At 43.7% G+C, this 19,580-nt stretch overlaps 1 protein-coding gene across 1 annotated transcript in view; it reads right to left on the bottom strand.

The window, feature by feature from the left end:
• Window positions 1-1,425: 1,425 nt before the first annotated feature.
• The window catches only part of SCIN (scinderin), a 44,338-nt gene continuing 26,183 nt past the window's right edge, over window positions 1,426-19,580 (bottom strand). The window contains exons 8-16 of the mRNA XM_080974753.1: window positions 18,963-19,178; window positions 17,372-17,493; window positions 16,590-16,680; window positions 14,171-14,341; window positions 12,423-12,600; window positions 11,877-11,998; window positions 9,596-9,673; window positions 6,444-6,504; window positions 1,426-3,815 (exon numbers count right to left, since the gene is read on the bottom strand). Of these exons, the coding sequence (XP_080830879.1) occupies window positions 3,682-3,815; window positions 6,444-6,504; window positions 9,596-9,673; window positions 11,877-11,998; window positions 12,423-12,600; window positions 14,171-14,341; window positions 16,590-16,680; window positions 17,372-17,493; window positions 18,963-19,178 (1,173 nt within the window). The 3' untranslated portion in view covers window positions 1,426-3,681. The remainder of the gene's footprint in view (window positions 3,816-6,443; window positions 6,505-9,595; window positions 9,674-11,876; window positions 11,999-12,422; window positions 12,601-14,170; window positions 14,342-16,589; window positions 16,681-17,371; window positions 17,494-18,962; window positions 19,179-19,580) is intronic.

Genomic DNA, 19,580 nt, shown 5'->3' with positions numbered 1-19,580 from the left:
GTAATGGGGTGGGGGGCAGTCAAAGATAATCAGCCATTAAATGGCCAATCACTCCCATGAGTACTAAGCATAGACCATAAAAGTGAGGTCTTTACCCTTCCAGGAGGAATGGCTAAATGTAGTGAGTTGGGGCGAATCTACACTGGTTGGTTATAGCGCTAAAAATGTGTTATAAAAATGTGACACCAGAGGGCGCTGCAGAGCAGCAATCTGTTGGCAATGGGAAATTGCATTGAGAGTTATATAACTTTTTATAAATAGCCATCAATAGCGTTTTTACAGTATAGATCAGGCTTCCTCAACCTTGGCCCTCCAGATGTTTTTAGCTTACAACTCCCATGATCCCTAGCTAGCAGGACCAGTGGTCAGGGATGCTGGGAATTGTAGTCTCAAAACATCTGGAGGGCCGAGGTTGAGGAAGCCTGGTATAGATCCATCCTTGGACTGGTCAGCCTCTAAGGTGCCTTCCAACTCAAAATCTGTTTCTAGACTGAATTATCCCTTTGCTGAAGGCAGCTACATCTCATTTGAAGTTTAGTAAAGCATGAAAGCATGGACCTTGCCAACAAAGGTCCGTATAGTTAAAACCATGGTTTTCCCAGTAGTGATGTATGGAGGTGAGAGCTGGACCATAAAGAAGGCTGATCGCCGAAGAATTGATGCTTTTGAATTATGGTGCTGGAGGAGACTCTTGAGAGTCCCATGGACTGCAAGAAGATCAAACCTATCCATTCTTAAGGAAATCAGCCCTGAGTGCTCACTGGAAGGACAGATTGTGACGCTGAGGCTCCAATACTTTGGTCACCTCATGAGAAGAGAAGACTTCCTGGAAAAGACCCTGATGTTGGGAAAGATGGAGGGCACAAGGAGAAGGGGATGACAGAGGACGAGATGGTTGGACGGTGTTCTCGAAGCTACCAGCATGAGTCTGACCAAACTGCGGGAGGCAGTGGAAGACAGGAGTGCCTGGCGTGCTCTGGTCCATGGGGTCACGAAGAGTCGGACACGACTAAACGACTAAACAACAAAAGCATGAAGAGTCATGGTGTGCAATATGCACTGCATTACTAAACCAATACTAATCTCAGTGTAGTATTTTTGAAGATGCACATTAATTATCCTGCTAGCAAGAGCTAGTGGAACAAAGGCGTTAAGAATGTTAGATTAGCCCCAGCTGGGTAGCTCACTGAGTGACCTTGGAGCAGGCACACCGTCTTTGCCAAAGCAACTCCACGGGACCATGTACAATACACTTTGGAGAAAGGTGGGATAAAAATGTAACAAATAAATATAAAGAAATATTTACATCTACCTCAGAAAGAAAATAAAAGATAATTTCTTCAGTTAGTGGGAAAATAAACTGTATGAATATAACATCGTCAAAATTAGTTACATTATGATAAAAGAAGGAATACAACTATGTAGTTAGATTGTTCAGGACTGGAAAGCATTTATTTATTGAATTCATACATCTATAAATGTGTTTAATTTTTTTGTAAAAGTGCATAATTTAGAAAATTTATAATCATGGCTGCCACTTTTTTGTAATGTATTTGCTTCTTTGAAATATATACTTAAAAAAATAGCAATGTATCAAAATATGACTTAGCACATAGATGCTCAGGTCCAGAAAAGGAGCGCTTTATGAAGAAGCAGGCCTCTACATGGGGATTTCTTGCTAAATCAGGAGCCACACATGCTTCCAAACAGCAATGCGAATGCACTGTGATCTTCATTCACACTCTATAGTGTGGCATTCATTTGCTCATCCATTCTTTACAGCTACTTCATGAGAACTATTTGACACACATTTTATTCCTACGTTCATTTCCAGTTCTGCAGGCATCTTGCTCATTTTTTGTCTCTACTCATATAACACGCCATGGTATGGATTATGCAGATTGATCTGGAGAGGTGGTAGAGGAAGAGCTGGTCCCAATGTGTGGGGTTTTTTGGCAGGCCACAAACCTCCGCACAATCCTGCAACCACATGAAAAGGGTGGTAACCCCAAAACAGCAGCATGGCGAGGAACCAAGCTTTGCTGAAATGTGTTTAGACCACAATTTTGGCACAGAAAGAGGAACAAATAGAGTTTTCAGCAAAGGAGCACAGCTGGAAATAGCTTGAGTATTTCCCTCTAGGCTGTGGCTCTTACCAGTTACATGGGCTAAGAGGAGAACTCAAATATAGAGACACTACAAACACTCTGTGCTTAAGCTTTGGCTCACTGGGATCAGGGAATTGGTCAAACAAGTTCAGGGATGATATAGCTCCCTTGAATGGCAACGCCCATCAACTTTGGTGGCGCAGCCCCCTCAAATATTTTATTGGGAGGGTGGAGTGACCTCAGCCCCTAGGAGTTGGCTCCTATGTCACGAAGTGCAGGGACTGTAAAAAAAATATTACTATTACAGTCCCCTGGAGCCTTAAACTTTTGAGAGATAAGGTAGAATTAGCATCCAGTATTTGAACTAAAAATAGGAGACATTTTGAGGGGACAATGAAAACTCACTGAAAAAGACAGTGTCAACAATAACTAAAGTGAAAGCAATCTGAAAAGACCACACCAGCATTATGAGCTAGGCGAGAGCTCTGAGAAATCAGGCGAGCTTCTGAATGCTCACTGAGAAGTCATGATTACCAAGCTAGGTCTGAGCTGAGTGTAACTCACCCATCGCTATTCCTAACGGAGACCCGCACTCAATTACATAACAAGCCAAGCCACCGGCACAATGGAATGCTATGCAGTGGGCGTTCTATTGATCCTTTTCAAAACAGAATTAAGCCTTGGATTTGGGGGAGTTATGCACAGACTTGGAACTGGAGAAGGGGCATTTCCAGTTGCATCCGGGAACATGTTTAGAGAATGTATGCATATTATTATACCGGGGGTCACCAATGTGGCACCTGCAGGTACCTACGCAGGCTTTTCCCGGTGCTTATAGGGCCCCATTCCTCCCCACCTCACTTCTCACTGAAATTAGGCTTGAAAGAAGCATTGTATTGTAGCCAGCCAAAATAATAGGTGGAGCTGTGTGTGTGTAGTAGGGATGGGGGAGAAATTTTATTCACTTTACATTTAAAGCTCAATTGGTCAAATTTGCACTCTCCAAAACAATATGAGAACCAAAACACAGCCATGCATGTATCCAAATGTTGTGATGCGGTTCCCCAACAAATGTTTACAAAAATGCATATGGTATATTGGGGAGAAATGGGCATAAAATGTAACATTATTAGTGAAAATAGCATGCAAAAATGCATTATATTAGAAGAACATGCTTGCAAAAATGTATACATTGGTCAAAACTGCATACAAAAATGTGTTTATTGTGATAAATTCTTAAGAAAACACTTAAGAATTTTCACGAGGATCTCTTTTTTTTAATTGCAAGTTGCTGCAGAAATGTGGAGAACAGAATTCAAAAATGAGAAACTGAGAGAACCAAAGCTGGCAGGTCCTTCACTCTCGTGTGTGTGGTGCCCACAGTTTTTCCAGTTTAGAAAAATATTGGCAACCTCTGTGCTGTACACACACACACACACACACACACACACAAACACAAACACAAACTGGCACATGGACCACAAAACCAGCAACATATACAGTGATTTGCAAACACATGCTTAAAGCTGCCAGAGAATGGCTGTCCTGGGATATCTCTTCTGCAGTTGAAGCTTCAGTTTTTCCATTTGTTGTAATCCCAGCCCAAGAACCAGCCTGTGAATGTGGGGGGTTCGTAACCTTGCTTCACAATAACAAGTGGAGTCCCTTTATCTCGCCCAGAAGGATCAGTCTCAATGTAGCGTTTGGCTGAAACACATGAATATGCAAGATAGTAATCTGTTAATTTATCAGTGAGGAGGGAAGTAACTTGAACATTACAGCTCAAACACAGATCACCACCCGCAATCCCAAACTCTCTTCTTTGTTCACTGCAACAGACAGGCTGTTCTCTGTGCACCTCTTTTCACGTGTGTGTGTGTGTGTGTGGAGTGGCTGGCCTTGCCCTCGGTGGAAAGATATGTCCATATAGTTTTTCCTGCCCTCCACATCCTACCCTGGCTCCAGTATGTTGGTTCAGTGCACAGTCGCTGAAAACCACACCTAGCCTGCCCCTGCCCTGATCTGTAGCCTGCATCATAGACCAGAGGAATAGAAAAATCAGTGCAAGTGGTAAGTCCATGCCAGGGTAGCCATTTTCCTGGCACTGCTTCCTTCACTTCTAGGTTCTAAACCAGTGGTTCCCAACCTTTTTTGGGCCATGCCCCACCTAAGCATCTCTAAAATCCTCCCGTGACATATTCTTATTATTCAAAAAGTGAACTCCTATTCACGTGGAGGAAGCCTAAAAGGCCATTAACTGTTAATAACTCATTCTCGAATTCCCCCCTTAAAAATCAAATTGCCCCCCTGCAGAGAGCGTGCCCCCACGTTGGGAACCACAGTTTTAGACCAAACTGGGATCACTGAATCTTCTCGTATGGATATGTAAGCCAATCCTCTTGGCCATTATTCTGTTTCTGACTCCACAATCCTATGCATAGTTACTGGGAATAAATCCAATTAAATTAATTGGGACTTACTTCCAAGTAAAGATGCATAGGATTGTACTGCAATTGACTTATAGTACTATCTAAAACACTGTTGCAAGCTCCATTGATTAGGTGCCGAAGGATCACTCCATCCCTTGAGTTGTAGGGTTCATTCAGACATTTTTCAAAATGCAGAAGCATCTGTGAAGGCCTCCTGCTCTTCACCGCCCACATCAGCATTCTCTTATCTTTCAACTAACTTCCGCAACTTTTCCAAATGAATGAGTTTATTGATTTCATTTTGAGCTGGATAATGTTATTTGGGTTTGTGTTGTTCGCTTTGATTTCATTGTTTGTCTTATTGTAATCTTGTTTGTAAACCACTAAGAGCTTTGCTACAGAGCCATCTGGAAATTTAATAGGTACACATTTTAAAAATGCAAAACAGATCCTGTCCATACAAAAGATCTGAGTCCTGCAGGCATTTTAATAATCAGCAAAATGCCTATTATTAAAACAAATGGGGAATGTGTGAGCTTTTATACTGCAAGGACTATTGGGGGCTACAGTCTGTCTCATGTGAGATACACATTGCATTGTCTTAATGATCCCCCCCCCCACATAGACCACCAAGGGCACCCATTGGGCTTTGGGCAATCAAATGCACACAGGACATGGATCTTAATAAGCCAAGAGGCAAATTGAGGTTTCTGGATGTGCGTGCAGCTTCTTTGCTCTTCCTTTTTGTGGAACAAACAAACAAACAAACAAACAAACCAGAAACTGTTCAGTAAACTATAGTTTCCCAGTTTTATCCAAACATGGTTAATTGTGTCTTTGGAACAAGCAAAGATATTAAGATAACTTTGAACCATGGGTTCACAACCTGGCTTGTTATAAAGCCAATAACCATAGTTTCCTGGTTCAGATGAAATGGAAAACTACAGTTAATTGAAGACTTTGGCCTGTTCACTTTTGCGAAGAGGATGCATGCATGGAAATTCTTATCTCAGCTTAGTAAGCTGAGATGTTAAGATCAAATTTGGCTTTTCTCACAACAGTGTCCCCAAATATTCCTTATCAAAGTGAATAATGCTCATTTAAACGAGACAGAGAAAAAGGGAGAGTTGGGGGGGGATTTCTGTTTCATAACTGCTTTGATGAATTTTGTGGATTTAAAATGTTGCCATTTCTGTTGTACAAGGATACAGTTTTAAGTGACTATCATGCAGAGGTCATATGAAGAGGTCCATCAAATGATACATTAGGGGGGGAAATAAGCCACGTTCCCAAATGCAGGGTTAATCACAAACACACACCAGCTAAACCTACAATTCTCCAGGGTTTTCACTAGCAGGTCAACAAGAAAAGTAGTGGTGTAATAACTCATACACAAATGAAGATGTCGCATATGGACAGAGGCTATCACTATGCCCCAAAGGTAATGTGGGACCAGGCCCAAAGTATTCTGGGTCAGCCGTAGTGGCTGGCACCCAGTGGGGCTGGTAGGGCAGAACTTCAGAAGGCCAACAGAACATGGAGACGGGGCAGTCACAGGAAGAGCCAAAGAATTCTACCTTTGCCCCATTATCCTCCCTGAGGATTTCTACATGGGCAACACGGAGACTGAGGAGGAGACTGACAGCCAGTGCCACCTTGGGAAAATGGCCTTTGCCTCTCCCAAGAGCCCCGTCAATGGGCCTGTCTGGGATCTGGATTGGCAGAAAGTAGGGGGGCAAACTGAGGGCTGACTGAGGCAATACCACATCTGCCCAAATAGGCCCGCCTCTACTGGGGTTACCTCTGACTACCTTGTCTGATTAGTATAAATAACTTGGGAGAAGTTCTTCAAATATCCCCTTTCATTCCTCTAAAAAAGACTGCATCAATTTTAATCATAGCTTACCTGATTTAACTGATTCAGTGCGTTCCGTTTCATTTGCATCCTTACCAATCCAGAGAAATATCTAGGATGTGATGAAGAAAGAGACTGCTTCAACAAAGTGGTATAAATTTGATGTTTCGCCACAGTTTGACCTGTACATAAAATACTAATGACCAGCATTCAAAGACAGGGATGATTTCTAGTCAATATTTAAAATTCAGCTCCATGATTTGCCCACCTCTGTGGGTTTGCAGCCCCATGGTCTTGAAAATTTCTTTCAGGCTGCATGTAGTCTTATTTCCACCTCATTTCTCCATTGGCCATCAACTTTTCCCAGTCTTCCCCAATCTGGTGCCCTCTAAATGTTTTGGACTCAGCCCACCCAGCATGGCAGTGATCAGGGATGATGGGAGTTGCAGCACAAAACATCTAGATGGCAAAAGGTTGTAGAAGTCCGACATTAATCTGTCCTCCTCTCCTTCAAGCCATTTGCACCCCTTAGGACAACAAAGGCTCTTCTTTCCGTGTCCACATCATCAGAGATGTGGCAGGTGGCTTCATGGGACAGGGCCTGCTTGGTGGTGACACTCCAATTGTGGCATGCTCTTCCCAGTGTGGCTTGCCTGATGCCTACTTTGATGTCATTTTGATGCAAGGCAAATACCTTTATATCCCCCCAGTTTTGTCCATTGCTTTTGTGCACATTGAGCTCCTTGGAGGAAAGGTGGGATGTAAATATAATAAATAGCCTGGAAAATTGCCCCCTCCTTTTGCCTCCTGTTGGTTTCTGCTTCTCCTTAATTTCTCTTTCCCACAGAAAGGAAGAGAGAAAAGAGTCTGAAACTGGACAAAAAGGCAGAAGAAATGAGATGGTTTATCCCAGTGCTTCCCAGAGTGGTTGGTACCACCCCCTGGAATTCCCCAGGGGGGTGTCAGGGGGTGATGGGGGGCTGGAGGTATAAATGATCATCAGGCTTTGAAAAGCATCTATCACTAGATCAAGTTCATCAGTTTTGTCAAATTAATTAAACTATGTAACTTTAATTGGATTTTGAATAAATGTGCAATTAACTGCTACTGTTTTGAAAGAAAAGAAAAGAAAAGAAAATTGCCCCCTCCCGCATATGCTTCCCCAAACCATGGGCTTCCGGGGGGGGGGAGGCTGTTGGCTCCTTCCCCCCAGATGAAGCACAATCCCCAGATTCCCGGTTTTCTTTGATTTATTTTGAAAGAGCAAGTTTTTAGTATCTGTAGAGCACGAGATACATGACAAAATGTGCAGGCACTCTTCTCCTCATTTATTTAGCAAGGAGCTTGCCTGCTCCCACTTTTCAGTTATGGATGCATATTTGTTGGTTGGTTTGGAGTGTTTACTTGTCCCTTTTCCCAGAAAAATTCCTTCGGATACCCATGCCCCAACCCTTAAGATGCTCCTAAGAGGCTGCATGCACTGTGGGCGACCTCGCCAAGTGAAGGGAGGTGGGTGTCTAGGAAACAGAGTTTTTTGGGGGGTTGCTAGTAGAACCCTGGCTAGGGAATACCTTTCCCAGAGAAGCTTGTCTGGCACCATCTCTATGGTCTTTTGAACACCAGGCAAAGACCTTTTTTTATTCACCCAGATCTTTTAATTGTGTTTTGAATTCAAGCTGTTTTATACTTCCTCTGGGTAATGGCAGGTTTCTGTTATCTTTTCAGCAGTTTTTTGCTGGTTTTAATTATGATATATTGCAATTTTTAGCATTATTTTGCTTGCACTCTGCCCAGGGAATATTTATTGATGGGCAGCTAAATAAACTGTGACAGAAGAACTAGCGGAAGAATGATTGACAGTAAGGGAGGGAATGGAGTTGGGACTGACTGCTAGCATGTGCCAGCTGAGAAATGAGAGTTGGAGAGTGTGGTTGTGAGGAAGGGAGAGGAGGAAATGAGATGAGAGAGATATTAAATTGCATATTTAGGAGAGTTGGGATAGCTGTTATGAAACGGAAGACAGTCAGCTACTATAAAAAAATTGTATATGAAGACCATTTGTGCTGAATATCATGTTCCTTAATTAAAGATATGTCTTACATTCAACTGACTTGTTTTCTGGTTTGGGTGGATTCTCAGATACATATATATAAATAGTCATCTTTTTACTTTTGGCAGAGCATCTGCTAAGTTCTCCAGGTCATCTCTGAGAAAGTGGTGTGAATGACTCATTTAAACATGTTTTCAAGGGAATTGCTCAATAGCCAAGCCAGAGATGCCAAATGTCATGTTGAAATGGGCCCCAAGAAAGCCAAGAATCTAGGACATTCTTCTGGCAAATATAGTCATTTCTCAAATACATTCAAATAAACATCTTTTACAACTGCTTGTTTTAAAATAGAGGTCTTTCCCTCCCCCCACATCTCCTCCTTTAACTTCACTTCTGTGGAGTTCTGTGTGCCGTTCATTTCCTTCACAGCACATCCCAAGATTTTCTTTTATCATTCTTTGAACTGCTTTACACAACAATTCAGTTAGACCAGGGGTCAGCAACCTTTTTCAGCCGTGGGCCGGTCCACTGTCCCTCAGACCATGTGGTGGGCTGGACTATTTTTTTGGGGGGGGGGGAATAATTGGATTCCTATGCCCCACAAATAACCCAGAGATGCATTTTAAATAAAAGCACACATTCTGCTCATGTAAAAACACCAGGCGGGCCCCACAAATAACCCAGAGATGCATTTTAAATAAAAGGACACATTCTGCTCATGTAAAAACACGATGATTCTGGGACCGTCTGCGGGCCAGATTGAGAAGGCAACTGGGCCGCATCTGGCCCACGGGCCTTAGGTTGCCTACCCCTGAGTAAGACCATGGCTACAGAATGAGCAAGGGATAGACTATACCATTTCAGACTAGAAATAGGGGTTGCCACTTTTGAAGGGAAACCAAAAACAAAAAAACAGAAGCACAGCTCCCTGCACATAAAAAGCTAGCATTACAAACCAGCCTGCTGTGTCAGTTTTCTATTTGCAGGTATCTTTAATGGGATCGGGATTTGAAGATGTGATTACTCCATCTGCAACCTGAAGTGGTACAGTCCATTCATCTTACATGTCCTTCCACTTAATGCTGCTATAGGTGTAAACCAGATTGTATGTCTCTTTTGTCCCACATAGCTCCGTTAATAACATGTGCCTTACCTGATCCCAAGTATCTAGCAGCATGACGTCATCTTCAGCCAAGTCCTCCTGAGTGAATTCTCCAGGAACCTCCTCAATCTATATTTTTAAACGACAACAACACTTGGCGACATACGTTCCTGTATACAAAATAGCACAGACTAGTCTACAATGTTCTCTGATTTATGATTGGATGTTGAGGTAGAGTCCATCTTATGCTGGAAGTGGCAGAAGCTATTTAAAAGTTGCTGAAGGTTGGGGGTCAAAATCGCAAGCAATGGACAGTATAGGTTGGACTGCGGAAGGTTGAAAGGGAGAAATCACAGCCAGGAGAACAGTTAGAGACTGAGTCACAGTCAAGATAATGCAGTCAGGCGTTCAGGACCAGCTGCAGCAAGGGGGGAGGCCAAAGTGTCAAGGGTTAGATTATATCTTGTCTTTATTGAGCATTTACTCTGATTATACAGTGGTTATACGGCAGTGAGCACTCATCCTAATTTGCTGGTGGGGTGTCCATATGGCTTTCCATTAATAATTTCTTCATCCCACACTTTCCAGTGCATTTCCCCATCACGTTCCAAACCTCAGAAAGGCTTCATTCCTTTTTTAAAAAATGGATTTGTTGCACAACAAAATGCTTTAATCTACTTTAATTGCACACACCTAAATTGATGTATGTGCTTGAATTCCTCCTACAAAATGGTGACAGTCAGGAGGCACCCATATTTTCACAAACCAAATAATGTGGAATACATCCTTCTTGGCCAATCAGAATCTAGGACTAGCCATAAGACAGAAATGTTCCAGGTGGCATTACACCTATGGCAGCGCTTGTTATTTAGCTGTCTGGAAACTTACCCAGGCAGTGAATTTGAGGCTGCTGATGATTTATTTTTAATAAGCAATGGACATATTGTGCTTGCACTGAGGAACCAGGTTTAGAAAGGATTTAAATAAAGAATAAAATGCAGTAAATCTGTTAAATTAACTAGACACCCGGTGACATTACTTTATTTTTTAAAACCAATTAGCAGATTATTTTTTTAAAGAGAAACACTTTTTTGGTACAGAACATTGCGTTTTAGAAAATTAGGGCAGATGTGTGTGGGAATTTGCATTGCACTCGTTACTTGACTAATGAGTAAGCCGCCACCATTCGATACAATATAAAGCTACCAATAAGAGAAAATAGGATAGTGACTACTAAAAAGTTCATCTCCCTCTCCCTTTGTACACAGAGCAACTAGACTGCTGCTAAACGATAAAATTAAACTGGATATTTCAGTCCTTCTCATACAACTTTGAAACAAAATGTAAGCCCTCTTACACTGCAGAAAGTATGTGTTTTCATAATCAAGCCAAGCTTTGTTCCATTAATATGTTCTTCCTCAAAGCTTCCTGTGTTTTGTTCTGACTTAATTATATAGTAAAATTGGAAGATCTCAATGGAGTACCAGCTTAGTATGCAAGTATGTAGAGCCTATAAGTCAGCCATGATTTATTAGACATTTAGGTGAAGCAATGAGCAGATAAGAATCTCTCTGTCTTATTTTTATTTAATTAATGTTATTGGTTATCAATGTTTGTATTATGAAAAGTGGTCCTGGAAAATGTTTCTTCTAGTTTTTTAAAAATTATATGTATGTATATGCAGCACTGTGTATATGTATGTATGTTTGTATGTATCAAAAGAGAGAAAGGGAGAGATTCAACAAAGCTTTCCTTGGAATAAATGTTTTAATCCATGCCTCATGAAGATCCTTTGTGTGACCTACATTTTTATCCACCAGTGTTGACTCAGTTAATCAATATCTTCTTTGCTTATTCTGGGCTTGAATACTCAGAATTCTTAAAGGACCCTTCTGTTTTCACACCTATTACATTTCTCAAGGCAAAAGGAATGTATCGAACTCCAAACATAGCACAGCTATATATCCAGAGGTTTTCTGGCTCTCTTTGACAAAGCCTTTGAGCCACAGTGTATTACAAATAAAAATATATATACTGCTAGGTGGCTCAGTGGAAAAGGAGAAAAACACTGGCCAGAAGGAAATGAAAAGGGGAAAAATAAAAGACAGAATGGCAGGATTGTCAGTGGGTGGGGCAGCATTCCTTCGAAATATGATCAACTATAAGGCAGCCTACGTCTGAGACCTCCATGTTACGACAAACTTGCTCTATGCCCTGCAAATGATGTTCTTCCTTGCCCTGCAAAGGATGTGAGTAATCTCATTTAAGACCCAGAGATGGAATGACCATAGTAATCAAGGGACAGAGCAGAAACTATCTGCCATATACTTACTATAAACCTGCCAGTCTTATTAGAGCAGCCATAAAGACGTGGGGGATGGTCTTCGGACTCAGTCAGTAACTGTGCTGATGTCTGGTATTCTTTCTTTCCACCAAGGGCACTCCAAAATGGCTCTGGAAGATACAACAAAAACACTTCTTTGGTGAAATGCCCTGCGAGCAAGTGTTGAGGAAACAAGGTTGTTAGGGGTGTAAAATTTCAACACTGGGTGCTGCCTCAATACAGCTGTGTGTTTCCATCACTGGGCTCCTCCATGGAAACCAGGAAGTGAGCTCTCTAGACAACAGAACGACTCTTCTTTTTTTAGCTGCGATCTCCTGGATGATGTGGATGCTGTTAGGCAGTTGAAAGTGCGTGCATACTCTGTCCATTTCCCTCCCACCCACCTCCTCCTCTGTATGGCCCTGGGCACTGGCAACCCATGCTACACCACTGATATGGCCAGTAATATTAGGAAGCCATTTTCCCGAATGTCAAGGACCGTGGACATTTCCTGCATCAAATAATAGAACGCTAGAATTGTAGAGTTGTGCTCACCTGGTTCCTGGCCTTCTTCAATCCTTGAGGTTTGGCACTTGAGGACACCAGCTACATACTGCGCCCCCTTCTCTTCTTCTCTGCTTGCTCCTTTCCCAATCCAGGTATACCCAGCATTACTTGGCAGTTTCAAAACAAAAACATCATTGGAATTCAATGAAGTGGCATCCGCATCAACCTGAGACAGGAGTGAGATTGCATCAGTCCCCTGCTCAGAGCTGTCAAGTGTCCCTTATTTGAAGGGACAGTCCCTTATTCCAGCGCCATGTCCCGCTACTGTCCCTTATTGATAGATGTCCCTTAAATGATGTCCCTTAAATTTCAAAGTAAGTAGCTCCTCTCCCTCCCTCCCTCCCTCCCTGCCAGCCAGGGAGGAGGGAGGCTCCAACTGTGTTGCTTGGCTGTGTTGCTCACCCAATAAGAAGTCTGAGAACAACTGGGGGGTGGAGCTTGCATGCCTTGTGTGTGGCTAGTTAATGCAAGCTGAGGGGGTTTTTGAATGCTGGACGCCATTTTGTTGCACATGCTGCTGCAAACTTTGCAGTGCAAAGCCAGGCCGGGGAGCCATCTTAAGTTGAGGCTGCATAGGCCTTGTGGTGCATGTGATTCAGATTCTATTCAGTTGAACTTCTGGTTACAAAGTTGGTTGGACAGTGTTCTCGAAGCTACCAGCATGAGTTTGACCAGACTGCAGGAGGACAGGAAGACTGGAGTGCCTTGAACAGGTGAGGCTGCAGGTCCCTTATTTTGGCTGCTGGTCCCTTATTTTCAAGGCTGCTGGTCCCTTATTTTCAAATCTGTAAGTTGACAGCTATGCTCCTGCTTCTTCTTTTTTATTTCTTTCCCATTTTTGCAGTTTGCAACATTAATTTAAGCCCAGAACAATCCCTCTGACTTCACAGGTGCGACTCAAGTTGCAAGCTCTTAAAGGCCAACACAAAGAGAGAGTCCTAATTACAATGTTAAAAATAAACTAGCAGTGAAAGGAAGGTTTTGCTGTACACACATCTCCACTCCCACCCAGCAAAATAAATAACAACAACAACAACAACAACAACAACTTCTTAGGAAAGAGCTTTTGGCAGGACTTTCAATTGACTCATAAAAGTTGGATCTGGATAATACTGAAAAATACATACGAGCTTCAATATAATCCAGTTTCAGTGCAGCAATGATACAACCTAATCAGCAAACATTCATATGTGGGACCTGAAATCAGTATACAGGGCCATTCAGCTGAATGGTTGCACAAATGGAAGACACTGCAAGAATGCCCAGTAGCACAACAGGACTCCCTGAATCTGCTCCAGAGGGCCAAGGATGTCTCTTTTCTGAAGCCCTGGAGTGGTGCTGCTTGGGCCTGCCCATACCTTGGTTTCATGTGGACTGTGAACCCCTTGCGCCCATTTTAATTCCCCCCTCATATGGCATTCTCCTACGATGACTGCTACTCCGCCCTATCTCTTCCTCAAATCTGGAGATTCCCCATGCTTTGAAAATCCAAAGAGGAGAGCTGCTTTGATTGTATACATACGGAATCAGTGTATTCAGCACTGAGCTAGATGAACCTCTCTCAATAGAAAACAGCTTGCTAGGGTCTTATCACACCTTTCTACCTGACTGGGGCACATCTGCATGCAGACACACATGTCTGCTACCATCTCATCTAGTTTGTCCCCAGCTCTGGAATTTGGAGTCCATTTCATCTTGCTACACGGAGAACAGGTTTCCGAATGCCTATTTCTTACCTCGACAATCCTGGTGATGGATGCTAGGTTCCTGCGGATTTGGAACAAGCGTGTTGGAGCAGCAGGCTTCTGTCCACCTTTCTTGGATGTCCCATCCTTGTAAACAATGAGCGGTTTGTCTTTGAACAAACTCAACAAGTGCAGGGGCTCCTTTCCTTGGCTGACTCTGATCTGCAGCGACGTTTGAAGGGAACAGCACAGAAACAGATTTTTACGAGGCTGCCTGCTGCCCTGGCCTGCCCTGGCCAACAGATGCTTCGCTGGAAGTTGGCAAGAATGAAGAGTGGCACGTTTCTCTTGAATAATTCAAGCTGACGTGACTACAGTGTGTGTGTGCAGCCGTGGCGTTCTAAACCTGCCTCTCACGGAAGCAGAAACGCAGCGTGCCATTGCAATCTAAATATTCCTCATATAACATTCTGGTGTGCGCATGTGTGTTTGGTTCAGATTTGAGATTTGCATTTAAATGTAGCAGGAAGCAGCGCCCTGTTTGTGTACCTGCCTGGAGCCGGGAGAAAGGCAAGGAGCATAAAGCCATCTGGGAATGGAAATGCACCAACCAGGTTGATTATCAAGAAGGCTGCCGTTAAAGAAGGAAGCGAGAAGAGCTCTTTCTTAGAACTGATCCCTGGAATGCATTATCAATTGATCTTTGGGGTGCATTATCTAATAATAATAATTTATTATTTATACTCCGCCCATCTGGCTGGGTTTCCCCAGCCACTCTGGGCGGCTCCCAATCAAATATTAAAAACACAATACAGGTTTAAACATTAAAAACTTCCCTAAACAAAGCTGTCTTTAGATGTCTTTTAAAAGTAGGACCATGAATCCTCCCACTCAGGTACCAGATAGTCCAATGCCGCAGGAGTGGGCAGGCTGTGTTTGGACTGACTGCTCACAAAAGCAACAGATCTGCCCTAGCGGCTGAACAGGATAGCAGGGGCAGGAGATCAGGAACCCACCTTCCTCACAGGTGAGAAGGGGGGAAGGGACTGGAATCTCCAAACCCACCACAATAGGCATTTCAGCCTCCACAGAGGCAGACATTAATCCATGTCAGTCACAATCTCATTGGCGCCCTCCACAATTTAGTCCACATTCTGTAGTGCAGCGTTCCCTCTCAGTGCAACTTGGTAATTGTTCAGATCAAGAGAAACTGTTCAGATGTCCACAGACTGCAGGAAGTTCTTCCTTCTATCTCCCCACAACCCGTGCAGGACTTGGAAGCCAATTTTTCGCCCTGCGCTCCTTGCAGGTGGTTGCAATTGAGGCTGCTCTGACAGTGGGTTGTACAGGTGTGATCAAGGGAGGAGTTGGCCAAATGAAACCAACTTCACACACCACAAATTGCCTGTGCAATGGAGAAGGCAATCATTTACAGGTCCAGAAAAGACTCCCAGGGAAATATGGTGCAGGACTACTTTCAAAGATAAACAATATTTCAAGAGCCTCCTTTTATTGTAATGTAGCCTGCAGTGCCATCTAGTGACAAAAAATATAGTTTCACCACAAGTGTATTGTGATTAAGGATGGAAGGTCAGTTTTGGTTTCTCTCAGGTTCTCATTTTTTTCAGTGTGAAGCTCAGTTCTCCACATGAGTTTGCTATTTTGTTTTTCCAAAAAGCCCTCCTAAAAAACTCATCAGCACTGTGGATTTCTCCTGACACCCTTCTGTATGCAATTTTGCCTAATATACACATTTTTGCAAAGCGGCTTCTGTTAATATAACGCATTTCCGCATGTTCTTTTCACTAATATATGCAACTATGTTAACCTTTTACACTAGCAAATGCATTTTTGTTTATATTACTTGGCTGCAGAAGTGTGTCGCTGAAGGATAACTGTATTTTACTTTGCATTATTGTTTCAGAAAGTGCAAATTAGGTCCGACTTTACATGGGAACTTAATGGAATTTCTCTTCCCGCCCCAACCTTAGTTGTGATCCTGTTTTTGAATAGGGGTTAACTAAATATGCAATGAAGGGGGAACATACAGAAGTGGGCATCTCAATCTCCCTCCGTGTGTCCACAAGTCACAACCTGCAATGGCAAAGTCTCCTATACCCTGCTTTTCTAGGGTTTCCAAAGGCACAGGAGCTCCCACAAGTACAGGGTGTGTGTGTTTGTCTTTCCCGCTCACAGATAGTTGCCCTTAAATCATTTGGAGGGCAATAGGGAGCATGGGCTTCCAGCCTTTCTCAACCTGTGGGTCCCCAGATGTTGTTGGACTACAACGCCCATCACCCCAGATGGACAGAGCTCAGGGGTGATGGGAGTTGTAGTCCAACAACATCTATCTGGGGACCCACAGGTTGAGAACTGCTGTATGCAAGAAATAGAATGTAGCTTTCAAGTTGCTTGTGTGACCTCCTGTTTGCACCATCAATATTTTCAGGTTCATCAGGAAGGCACTAACCTGGACTGCGTGCCCGTCTAGTGACCGGTCGAGCTGAACTGTCAAGAACGCTGAAGTAGTCAACTCATCTAGGGTGGCATGAGCTCCTTGCCTGTGGATGGAGAAGACGTAGATAAAACGCAAGTCCCCTTTGAAACGTGAAGCTCCTGACTATAGGAGTCAAAGCACAGGGGAGTGGCAGTGGTGACCAGCTGGGAGAACCCGCAATTGCCTTCGGAACTGCAAAGCTTACCCCCAAAATTAGTAGCCGACCCCATCCAAAAGATTCAGGGAGGTTATTGATAGGGCAATATTAAGTATGGAGCATGTGGGACCTGAAGAGATCATGGATTAGGTGATCACTCATTTATCCAAGAACTCCTCAGGTCAATCCCTTCAGGTTTCGCTCTAGAATGTAGAACTGGGTTATGCCCCACGGTTTGAGGCAGGACGGCTCTTCCCATTGGCCAAAGTTGGAGTGTCCCTATTGCAGATTTAGCTATTTAAAGCACAACTCAGTCCGATTCTGAAGGCCTGATGCAGGCACAGTGTTATCAGGCAGAGTGAGGTGGCTCCTTCAGGTGGCAGATTCTGGGGGGGGGGGGGGAGAGGATGTTTCAGCTGCCAGTCCAATCAGCTTCCAATTATGGAATGGGGGAGGGATCTTTTTGCCCTTTGCTCCTGGCACCAAAACATCTTGCGGCCGCCAAAGGGGATACTGGTTTTCAGAGAGGCTCCTTGCAATGCATCAAGGATAAAAACAACAGTAAGCTAAGAAGCAGCATGGCTTCCATTAAACATACCATGTGTAGATTATCTGTCCTTTGGGATAGGTGTAGAGTATGATGTAGCAATCTCCACCATAAAACTGCCCATAGCTCTGAGGTTCCACAGGGATTCTGCCATTGCTTTCGACGCGCCAAATCTAAGACATGAAAGATGTCACGGGGGAAGAGCATTTGCAAAATTCTCAAAACAGAGCATTTTGATAAGGTGACAGATTCAAGAGAGCTGGTTAGCTGTGTTGGTTGCAGCAGAAACACTAATCTGATTAATTGTAGCTGAAGCTTTCATGCACTGCAATCAATTCCCATGTAAACAGTAGGTCCAAAAGGCCATGAGATGTATTCTATCACTATTAGGCATCACAATCAATTATCGTTATCAGGGATTGAACCTGAGACCTTCTGCAGGCGAAGAAGATACTCTACCACTGAGCTACATTAATCCCCCTAAATGTAAGTATACTAGGCTCCAGTATAATACTGTTATATTTTTGGGTACCCTCTAGAAATCAATAAATGGTAGGATTTTGATTATTTGGGGTATGAAAGGAGAAATACCAGCTGCAGAGGAATTCCTAGGTTGTGTATGCAAAATGACCTGGCCGAGCAAGGCCCATTAAGAAACAATACAAGGCCACAGGCAATAGAAGAGAACTGTGCTTTCCCCATTGCCCTGAGGTGTGAACAGAGACTGGGTGTTTGGAAGGTTGTGAGGTGACAGGGAAAGGGAGTCTTTGACAAAGGTTGCTGTGTAGAAGGAGGAAGAAGAGAGACTGGGATCCATCTTGGGCAGGCTGGCTGCAGGCCTGCTGGGAGAGATGCCTTGAGCTCCAGGGCTGCATTGATGTGGGGTCCAAGCCTGTCTTGAAATGACCATGCTGTAAGATCTGGACTCCCCCCCCCCCATGTAAACTGAAGGTGTAAACAGGTGAACAAAGCATATTTCTTAAAGCTATAACATACTCCTCCATGTCTTGATTCTCCAAAGGAGCACAGACCCCCGGGGTGAGTGCCTGGAGCACCCTGGACTCTTGCTACTGCTCGGCAAAGATTGGGGGGAGGCACCCAACTTTTGTAACAATGCTAAAAGCAGAAGTCAGAACAGAACCTCTCCACAACTGCAGTGGATTCTGCATTCAGAGGAGCCCTTCCCCCATGTACAGGGTTCAGATTCCAGGTATTTCTCAGACTCAGTTGTATGTCACATACACAATCTAGCCCCCCCCCCCCATAAAACCATGTACTAGATGTATTTGTATGGGAATGGGGAAAATAGGTACAAAGTACATTCGTACCTTGGAAGTCAAACGGAATCCGTTCCGGAAGTCTGTTCGACTTCCAAAACGTTCGCAAACCAAAGCACGGCTTCCAACGGGCTGCAGGAAGCTCCTGCAGCCAATCAGAAGCCGCGGAAGCCCTGTTGGACGTTTGGGTTCCAAAGAACGTTTGCAAACCGGAATACTCACTTCCGTGTTTGCAGCGTTCAGGAGCCAAAATGTCTGAGTACCAAGGTGTTTGGGATCCAGGGTACGAACGTACTGCAAAACTACGACCATAAAGCAGAACAGCAGCTAAAAGAGAAACCGGGGAGCTAGATGTCAATAAATACCTCCACTTTCCCAGAGCCATCGTCAACCATGTTGTGCTGGGCTGCCATCTGCGGAGACTCGTGCAGCTTGGTAGCGTCAAACTCAACTTGCTCAATCCTCGCCACTCTCTCTGTAACGTACACTTTTCCAAAGCCATCGCTTTGATCCTTATCTTTCCAGTCTCTAAAGAACTGCTTGAAGATCGGTGTTTCACCTCCTTCTGGAAGAACCTGAATCTGAAACCAAGAAGCAAAGGGTTGGAAAGCCTATAACTGACAGCTCTCCTTCTTTTCTAGTGTACCGCTGTGTGCTAATGTATGGGAGAAGAGAAGCAGTCACCAGTTAATCGAATCTCTAAATATATACCAGACAGGAGCAAGGGCTGACAAGTATGGCCAGTGATTAGGGGTGATGACAGTCCTGCAACTTCTGGAAAGCTGCAGGTTCCCTCTCCCCAGTTTATAGTTTTGCCACTTTTTCGCAATGGTATATTTTCTTAACATGCTGCCATATCAGAAGGGGGAGTGTATTTGAAATTTTAAGTGAGAGTGTTCCTAGACTGGCCTCATCATTTCTACCTCAGCCCCCTATACCAGGTTGCTCACCCGAGCAAGACAGTTTGAGCATATTACACCGAT

Source organism: Podarcis pityusensis (genome assembly GCF_964106645.2).
Source record: "Podarcis pityusensis genome assembly, chromosome: 12".
In the NCBI taxonomy this organism is placed as follows: domain Eukaryota; kingdom Metazoa; phylum Chordata; class Lepidosauria; order Squamata; family Lacertidae; genus Podarcis; species Podarcis pityusensis.
Note: the sequence above shows the minus strand (reverse complement) of the source record. Positions and strands in the feature narration are given on the sequence as shown.